We start from the raw sequence: 10,000 nt of genomic DNA, 5'->3' as shown, positions 1-10,000 counted from the left end.
AATTGTATTGTTGAGAATGCTACCAACAGTTCTATGATTCCTGATGCCACCGCCAGATGTCGGCGTGTGTTGTTGTTGTTGTAACCCGCTCATTACAATAAAGTTAAGCTTCAACATGTGAGTTTATATCATGAATATCACCTCCAATGCACGACATCGAGACATGGTGATCAGCGGCGAGATTAAAAACGACATCTAGAACTCACTAAGCAAGTATTATACAGTATAGGCCTTTTAGATTGTGTGTAATAAGCCTAAAATACTGAGTGTTCCCGACCGACAAACATGGCTTCGTCGACAGAAGGTCTTGTAGCCCCAGCAAAATTCACTGCTAGCCTAGGGGCCGACAACGAACGTGAATGGAAGTCTTTTAAGCAACGGTTCGAGATTTATTTACTTGCTTCTGAGAAGGACAATAAACCTGAAGAGACTAAGGTGGCCCTACTTTTAAACATTGGAGGTGAAGAACTTCTACAGATTTACAACTCTTTCGAATTTCCAGTCCCAGCAACCGGTGACCCTAATCCAGCCAATGTGTTGAAGGATGTTTTGGCAAGAATGAACTTATAGCAAGGTACAAGTTTCGAAGATGTATGCAGGAAACAAACGAAACATTGGAAGCCTATGTTACCAGATGGAAAATTCTTGTGAAGGACTGCAACTATGGTAACCAACGAGACAAGCAGGTGAGGGACCAAGTGGTGTTTGGATGTACTGAGGACAAATTTCGTCAGAAGTTATTTGAAGTTGAAGACCTTACCCTTGAGAAGACATTGGATTTGTGTGTGGCCTTTCAAGCAAGCAAAAGGCAGATGGACGTCATCAAGTCTACTCCTCGCCAGACCAATGACAGTGTGGCCAAAGTGAGAGAAAAGCCTAGAAGGGAGAAGACTACTGGTAGCAGACACGACGCAGACCATGATGGTAGGCCTATGCATGAAAATAATGAAGGTAGTTTTAAGTCCAGTAGACCCAGTATTCCTACAAATAAGTTGCGCCCTTGCAAATTCTGTGGGGAAAAACATGAATGGCGTAAGGAAAAAGTGTCCAGCTCAATGGTAAGAAATGTACAAAATGTGGTAAATATAATCATTATGCTGTTAAAGTGTAAAAGTAGGAAAATAAATTATGTATCAGGTAATGACAATGACTTTGATGTGAGTAGTTCAGATGAATCTGAATGTGAATATTTGCTTAAAGTGTCTAGTAAAAAGGATAAGCTAATTGAAGCTGATTTTGAAGTTAATGGTAAAATAATCAAATTTCAAGTAGATTGTGGAGCTAGCGTAAATGTGATTCCTCAATATTTAATTCCTAATGTCAATTTAAAGCCTTGTGACACTACCCTAGAAGTGTGGACTTTAGACACAGTTAGACCTAAGGGAAAGTGCAGGTTAGTAATTAGAAATTGCAAGAATAGGAAGAAATATAACCTTGAATTTTTGGTTGTTGATTGTAAATACACTCCATTATTAAGTAAAAGAACATCGAGCAAATGGGACTTATTACAGTTACTTATGAAAATATTTCTGCAACTAAAGATGTACTGATAAATATGAAAACAATGTATTTAATACTGATGTGGGTACATTCCAAAATGTTGTTAGACTAACCATTGACACAAATGCAGAACCAGTAGTGATTCCTAAACGCAGAGTTCCAATTATTCTTAAAAACAGAGTATGTAAGAAAATAAATAAAATGGAAAAACATAAAATAATAGCTAAAGTTGACCAACCTACTGACTGGGTGAGTCGGATGGTTGTAGCTGAAAAGAAAAAATAAGGATTTAAGAATTTGTATGATCCACAAGCTTTAAACAAGTCTCTGAAAAGGGAACATCATCCTACCCCTGTAATTGATGATATTCTACCCCATCTGTCAAAGGCAAAGGTTTTTTCATCTTTTGATTTGGCCAATGGGTATTGGCATTGTGTTCTTGATGAAAAATCTAGTTTTTTAAACCACTTTTCAAACCCCTTTTGGTCGCTACAGGTGGCTCAGACTACCATTCGGTTTAAATGTTAGTGGTGAAATTTTCCAAAAACAGTTACTCTTGAATCTTGAGAATCTTGATGGCGTTGTATGTATTGCTGACGATGTTATAATTTTTTTTTTTGGTAAATGTGTTAGGTGAAACGTATGAGGAAGCTGTTAAAGACCATGATAGTAAGATAATCACATTTTTGGAAAGGTGCCAGGCTAAGGGTATAAAACTTAATAAGTCTAAGGCAGTATTAAGAAAATCTGAAATCGCTTTCTTAGGTCATAAAATCACAAGTAAAGGTCTCATGCCGGACCCTAAAAAGGTGGAAGCTATCCTGAATATGAAACCACCTACTGATGTAACTGGTGTTAAAGAGTTTACAGGTATGGTTAATTACTTAAGTAAATTCCTTCCTAATTTATCTGAGGTGTTAGAACCAATAAGAAAATTAAACTCATCAAAATACCGAATGGAATTGGACAGAAAAACAAGAAAAAGCTTTCATTGAGTCAAAAAGGCTAATCACTAATGCCCCAATATGCAGTACTATGACCCAAACTTAGACCTTGTCATACAGTGTGACGCTTCGCAAAATGGGCTAGGTTCAGTATTGTTACAGTGTGGTAAACCAATTGCTTTTGCTAGCCGTGCTTTATCAGAAACTGAAAAAAGGTACGCACAAATTGAAAAGGAAACACTTGCTATTGTTTTTAGTCTAGAAAAATTTCATGAGTATGTCTATGGTCATAAAATAATTGTTGAGAGTGATCACAAACCTATTGCTAGTATTGTTTTGAAACCCTTGTGTAATGCTCCCAAGCGACTGCAAGGAATGTTGCTTAACATTCTACAGTACGATGTTGAAATCATACATAAAAAAGGTAAGGAAATGTATGTGGCTGATGCACTCTCAAGATCTTATTTGCCATTAGATAATTATAAAGAAAGGGAATTTGAGCAAGTTAACATGCTTGATTATTTGCCAGTAAGAAAAGAGCGTCTTGATGAAATTAAATATGAAACAGACCAGGATGAGACTTTGCAAATTTTAAAATCCTTAATCTTAAAAGGTTGGCCAGAAGGAAATGATGAGATACCTAATGTAGTCAGAGCCTATAGTCATACTAAGGATGAGTACTCAGTTCAAGACGGGCGGGTTAATTTTAAGAGTAATAGAATAGTCATTCCATTAAACCTCAGACATAAGATAATGCAGGTCATTCATTCAGCACATATAGGAATTGAGGGCTGTCTACGGAGAGCCAGAGAATGTATCTACTGGCCAGGAATGAACTCTGATATAAAGCAATTCATCTTATCATGTGAAATTTGTAATAAATTCCCTTGTGCTCAACAAAAGGAAACTTTAATTAATCATGAAATTGCTGATCGGCCATGGCAAAAGGTTGGAGTTGATCTAATGAGTATTGAAAAGCATAATTATCTTATAACTGTTGATTACTTCAGCAATTTTTGGGAAATGGACCACCTAGAAAACACATTAGCCAGTACAGTGATTAGAAAACTTAGATCTCATTTTGCTAGGTATGGATTGCCCTGTGTATTGATTAGTGATAATGGACCCCAATTTGTAAATGAGAATTTCAAACAGTTTGCAACTGATTATGATTTCGAACATAGGACAAGTAGCACTACACATGCCCAATCTAATGGTATGGTCGAATCTGCAGTGAAAACATCTAAACGTTTATTTAGAAAAGCTGTTGAAAGTAATAAAGATCCCTATCTAGCCATTTTGGACCATAGGAATACTCCTACTAGTGATAAAGACGCCAGCCCATCACAGTATAACCTAGGTAGGAGAACACGTACCAAATCACCAATGTTATCCAAGTTACTTGAAAATCAAAATGTAAATTTAGAGTTGGCTAAGGTAAAGAAAAAAATAAAAAATGCTAAGAGTAAAGTTTTTATTATGATTAAAAAAATGCTTAAAGATTTAAGTATTTTGCATGAAGGAGGATAATGTACGTCTTAAACCTTATGTTTTGGGCAAAAAGGCCTGGGAAAAACGGAAAAGTTTGTTGTGGAACAATTAGATGAAAGGTCTTATCTAATTGAAAGTGAAGGCAAGCTATTTAGAAGGAATAGAGTTCAGTTGAAAGAAACCCCAAGTGATGTGCATATGCCCAAGGTAAATGAACCAGTAACTATTGACCTTATTGGTAATGAAATTGAAAACTCCTGTCAAGTGGAAATAAAGTTGAAAGTGACAGACAAACAAGGTCAACCAGAAATAAATTACCTTCTAAGTATTCTGATTATGAAATGTATTGATGTTGTACGCAATTTCTTTAATGTCATATAAATGTTATGATTATGAAGTGTATCGATTTGGTATATATATTCTTGAATGGCATGTTTAATTTTATACTAAGAATGAATATTTCAGTTTTGAACAGGTACAACCACATGTCTATTATAATGGTGTACAATGTTTTGAATGTTAATAACTTTTAGAGCTGATTATAGTCCTAACCAGTAACATATCAAAGTAAATTCAGTGTAGTATTTTAACTGATAATCCATCCAAATAAATTTAATTTTAAAAGAAGAAAAGATGTTATATTATTAATAATTATTCAATAGTTATGATAATTGTATTGTTGAGAACGCTACCAACAGTTCTATGATTCCTGATGCCACCGCCAGATGTCGGCGTCACGGCGTGTGTTGTTGTTGTTGTAACCCGCTCATTACAATAAAGTTAAGCTTCAACATGTGAGTTTATATCATGAATATCACCTCCAATGCACGACATCGAGACAACAGTGACCTACCTAACTTATAGGTGGAGATGCTAAGTGTACTAACTTATTGGAGTAATGTAGTCTAGCCTAAGTAATAACTACGGGTTGTCTGTGATGACAGTCTACTCTACCCCTAGATAAGGTTACTTGAACATTCTACTTGCTACTACCCTAATGCCCTGGTACTAAATCATTAGCCTAACCTACTCAATACAGTTAATTGGGGACGCAATCACTCCAGAGTGTGGTATGCACAGCAGCGGTTCGGCGACCGAATTGTTAGAATACATTAGATGAGGTAATGATGCGTGAGGATGATGAGTGATTAGTGTACCAGGATGGAAATGTAATGAGATAATTATATTTAAGTGAGGGTTAGTATTACAATTGCTAGGGGTTAGAGGGTTAGTTTACTGGCAGAGATCAGGCTGGCTACCTTCTCTGGGTAGGTGCCAGGATCATTCTGCAAATGAATGTGACACTGTACCTCGGGCACAGGTGTCAAGGAGAGCATGTGGCTCTTTGGTTAGTGTGTTAATGATTTGTTACGTCCCTTATTCTTCTTCTTATTCCTCCAGGGCCTGGCTATACCAGTCCTAGGAGTAGACGGAGGCACCGACTCTGGGGTAAGGCCAGAAACGCCGTCAGGAGCAGAGGCAGTGGTAGCCTGAGGGATTGCAGGAGAACACCCTACTTCGGTATCTGCAGCAACCGTCGTAGAGGTGGAACCTACTGCAGGGGAGGCGCTCACTCCGGCTGCTGCGACAGCCGTCGTAAGGGTAAGACTCCAGACTGACTCCTGGTCGGGCAGTTCCTGGTTTTCCAGAGGAGGTATGAAGGTAAGGTCTGCCGGAGGTTCATCCTCGGGTGACAGAGGTAAGGCTGAAGAAGAATTATGGGCTGGAGATTGGCCATGGGTTGCGGTAAGCTCCATGCCTGTTGGAGGATCTCCTGTAGGAGGATCCTTGATTAGGTTAGGCGCCGGCGCTAGCTCGGGGCCAGGCGCAGAGGTCAAGTTCTGTGGTGGCTCTACGTCCAGGCTGGACGGAGCTTGGCACTGCTCAGTGCTGCCAAGTGGCACTGGCAGAGAGTTGAGGTCGACTGGACCTGGGACGGGTACCGGAGGTGCAATACCTCTCAGCATGCCCTTGGTAATGGGAGACAGAGGTTCCTGTCTCTTTTGGAAGGCTGAGCCTTGTGGAAAATGGACAGTGTCCGCTGCTGGTAGTCGGTTAGGGCACCTAGCCGACTACCAGCCAATTCGTAGAGTGCCCTAGTACGTTGCAGGTTTTGCAACGGAACTGTGAATTATCAATCTCCCTCCTTGGTAACGGGGGAGACTGTTGGTGGACGTACTTCCTGGAGGAAGTAGAATTTCGATGACTCCTTGCTTTGGAGTGATTTGACGTGGGAGGACCCCTAGGCTTTTTGAAATGAGAGGGAGACTTCATGTCTTGCCCTAGGAGGAGGTCGTAACCTCCTGGAATGTAGCTTGCAACTGCAAGGGTACATACTTTGGAGAAATGAGGTCTGGTGACCCTCAATTGGACGGTCGGAAGGATCAGTTTAATATGGTTGATACCTTCAATGGTGATTAAATGACGTCTATCGACATTAGCCCCTCGGGGGGATTCGATCTTCCCGTATCAGGGAGATTTGAGCGCCAGAGTCGTCGTAGGCTCTGACGTGGCTTGGTGGATAATGGCTTTGGAGGGGTGTGACTGTTATAGGGCCCTTAGCTGGGGGTCCTAGTGAGGAAGGATCTGTAACTGCCATTGCGATGGCAGGAATATTGTGATTTGCTCACCCTCCGTAGTTGGCAGACATGTGACCCTTGCGGCCACAGTCTCGGCAGAACTTGTTCCAGAACCTCTTCCGTGGCACTGGATGATAAGGCCGAGATGCCCCCACAGGTTGCGAATCTGTGGAGTCACCAAGGCTGGCAGTGTGCTCTGGCACAAGTGAAGAGTCCTCTCTGGCAGTGATTTGACGGGGGGAGGTTAAGGAAACCTCCGTTGAATCACCCTCGGAAGCAAGTCCGGGGTTAACTGGTGGGCTTACCTCTTCCAAAGTGGAGGAGGTAGGCGGTAAAATGGTAAAAGGCTGGCAGGATGCGGCAGGGATTTCTATCTCGGGCACTGGATCAAGACCAGGCTCACAAATAGAAAAGATGTCAGGCTGACCAGAGACGGCGGGACTAAGAGAGACAGTGGGTGCAGGGCTGGAAGCTGGCAGAGTGGCTGGAGCTGAGATACTCTCCTTACGGGCCTTCTCCCGCTTGATTTCAAGTTCCTTGAGAGCTAGCTCATGCTTTCTCTCTTCTTCACTTTCCTTTCTCTCTGCTTCTCTGGCTTTCTTTTCTTGCAGGCATGCGGCATCCTGCTGCGCCTTTATCCACTGGTCAAGTGCTGGTCCAGTGTAACCGGCCTCCTTGCCCAAAGTTATGAGGATTCAGAGCTTCTCTAGCTCTATGGCAAAGAAGTCGCGGGAAGCAGGGGAAGACATTTCCCTTAGGCTGCAGTAGAGGCTCTGATGAAAAGGAAAATAATGGCCAGGAAGGGTACTGAATGGAAGGGGAGTGCCTACTGAGTAATGTGGCACTCACTTGGAAATGGGTTCTGCAATAAGTAATGGAAGGTCTTAAAAGACTGGGTGCTCTGTGGCACTTTGGGATTGGCACCTTCTGATGAGGCGGAAAATCAAATACTGTGCGGCGTACGTCACACTTAAGGGCGTTCCTCACTTGGGAGACGCTGGAATGGGCAACCTGTAGGTCCAATACAGGTACAATGGCACTTATGGAGGCGTTCCTTGGGCAGCACTAGTAGTGCTGGTATTGCGGCACTTCGGGAGGCGTTCCCTTGATTGGGTGATCCGGGATAGCGGATACACTAATGGATTGGGCGTTCCATAAGGACGGACACGCAGGTTTGACAGCACTTAGGGCTGGTTGCGGCACTTTGGGAGGCGTTCCCTTGAAGTGTTCCGAAGGATCACTGACCCTTGTACACGGACACACTAATTAATTGGGCGTTCCATAAGGACTGACACGCAGGTAGAATGGCTACCTGTACGGCCTGTACAGGTGCACGGCACTTATAAGGAGGCGTGCCTTGGGCACAAGTAGCGTGCTGGTGTGTCCCGTCGGACGACACTACATGCAGTATACTTAAATATACTGAAGTGAAATGGTACTCTGTTCGTGGCAGAGTGTAATGGTGGAGGAGAGAAAGTAAAAGGTGGGGAGTACTTCAGCAGCCAGTCGATGGACAGTGTCAAGAATTAGTGGCACTGTAAAATGGTAAGACCTGACGTGCACTGGTGGTGGCCAGTCCTAGACTGGGAACGACTTCCCTGATGGAAGTAATGAAGGTTGCGGTGGGCACACTGTGCGGGTTGTGCTTGCGGTATACGCAAGTCTTTTGTGATAAAAGAAAATGAAAAGACCACTCGGGCAACGATGGTAATGGTAATTGTAGAAATGCTCAGTCCCTCGCTGAAGTACTCGGTAAGTGAAATAAATGCTTGCAAACTGCAATGGACACAGGGGCGTATGTATCACGCTCAGTGTAAATGAAAGACACAAGAGACTAAAATAATGTTAATTCTGTATGCTATAAGTAATAGGCGTAGTACTCTTGGCTTCGTGAATAATGGGTTCTCTCTCTCTCTCTCTCTCTCTCTCTCTCTCTCTCTCTCTCTCTCTCTCTCTCTCTCTCGGAGAGGGTGAAAATGATATATGAATGAAATCCCTCGTATTTAATTGAACTAATCATGTTAGTTTAATATGACGCAACTTGCGTTAAATGATCTACTTACGTTAACGTTTAATGAAAGAATTGCTTTGGAATACGTTTTATGAAAATGATAACGCGCTCGCGGTGAACGATGTTTATGTTAATGGTAGCGGCTTGCGCTTATGAAATGATTTGAGTTTCAATATGAATTTCACAAAGACGCGTTTTACGTTAACAATTCTTGTAATTTATTCTACTTGAAGATTTACGTTAACTTTACGTAAGATTACTAGGTCCCTGCGACAAGTGAAATGACGGTAAGGATTTTAAGACGAAAATGTTAGCAAACATTTGTAAAAAAAGAGGTTACGTTAAGTCCGAAGTGGAATGAAACTCGCTCAGCGAGCGAGTGAACGATGCTAGGTGAAACGTGTGAGCGGGTTGGGCAGCGTGTCGTTCAAACAGCTGATTCTCTGTAAACGCGGAGGTGATTTACAACACGAAATTCTAATTTCCTATTCAAAGTGAATTACGTTAATTTCTCTGGCAGAACGATAGATACTAGTATTGAGATTAATATTATTTACATTAAACTTTCAAGACGTACGTTACTTTGCTTAAATCGTTGAGATAATGCTTAAAGGGATAAAACATGGCTGCCGCTTTGAGTGAACCAAAGGTTGGCTGAGAGAGCGCAGGCGCGAAGCTTACAAAGCTGGCCAGCTTGAGCAGTTACCAACACTTGGAATGAAACTAAGTTAAAATGAATTCCCCTAACTTATCACAGACAAAAGAATTGTACACTTCTTTTGCCGTAACTATTAGTAGAACACTCCTAACTAGCTAGGCTTTCTAGCACAACAATAAACCCTGGCAAAGCACTTCCTAGTTTGATCTGATACTTTCTGGCATCTATCTACACATGTGTTAGTGTCTCGTCAGGCGAAGACAATGCGATTTACAAATAACAGAATTCACTCGGCGCTATGGCCGTTACAATATAATAATATTTCTCACTTAACACTTATTTAAAACACTTCATAATAAAAATACTTAAACGTACATTAAGCTAACATTGGTTATAAAATAATCATATTATATGAATGGTATACCTTACCGTGAGCCAGTGTGTGTCTTCCGCTGCAAGTGTGCTTTGATGTGCGCTATGTAAAAACATTTACATTCGTTTTACAAGGGATAACTCGATTTACAAGCTTTTTTTAAGCAAGCTAGGTTCGAATCCTTGGCGAGGTCAACATTGTTACGTATGAGCCTGGCCTTGACAGAGGCTCCGATATGTAAACAGAAATAGTTGAGGGAAAATAAAGGAAATTTACTTGAACTTACCATAAAAGGATTTATAGTGATAATTTACTCTAGAGGAAAGGTTGCCAGAAACTCAGCTAAGTACTTTACAGCTATTTATTTACAAGAGGCTGCTTAACAGCCAAGGTTTAAGTAAATGTAACTGGTCCCCACATGGACTAATAATATCTCTCAAGTGA

The 10,000-nt window shown here is 41.4% G+C and overlaps 1 protein-coding gene across 1 annotated transcript; it reads left to right on the top strand.

Annotated features, from left to right (window-relative positions):
* Positions 1-285: 285 nt before the first annotated feature.
* Positions 286-7,224, top strand: LOC135216447 (uncharacterized). The gene is made up of 7 exons (XM_064251816.1): positions 286-460; positions 544-1,058; positions 1,332-1,393; positions 2,195-2,370; positions 3,058-3,804; positions 4,009-4,142; positions 7,126-7,224. The coding sequence occupies exons 1-7, from the start codon at positions 286-288 to the stop codon at positions 7,222-7,224; spliced, it is 1,908 nt and encodes a 635-aa protein (XP_064107886.1).
* Positions 7,225-10,000: the final 2,776 nt, after the last annotated feature.

Source organism: Macrobrachium nipponense, chromosome 6 (assembly GCF_015104395.2).
Source record: "Macrobrachium nipponense isolate FS-2020 chromosome 6, ASM1510439v2, whole genome shotgun sequence".
Lineage (NCBI taxonomy): Eukaryota > Metazoa > Arthropoda > Malacostraca > Decapoda > Palaemonidae > Macrobrachium > Macrobrachium nipponense.
Note: the sequence above shows the minus strand (reverse complement) of the source record. Positions and strands in the feature narration are given on the sequence as shown.

What these genes read in the sequence shown, in the direction of transcription:
- LOC135216447 (XM_064251816.1), top strand. Translation starts at nt 286, where the DNA reads ATGGCTTCGTCGACAGAAGGTCTTGTAGCCCCAGCAAAATTCACTGCT. An exon ending in CCCATCACAGTATAACCTAG is followed by an intron (nt 3,805 to 4,008) that starts GTAGGAGAACAC and finishes TTGGGCAAAAAG; the next exon opens with GCCTGGGAAAAACGGAAAAG. An exon ending in GTGATGTGCATATGCCCAAG is followed by an intron (nt 4,143 to 7,125) that starts GTAAATGAACCA and finishes CTTTTCTTGCAG; the next exon opens with GCATGCGGCATCCTGCTGCG.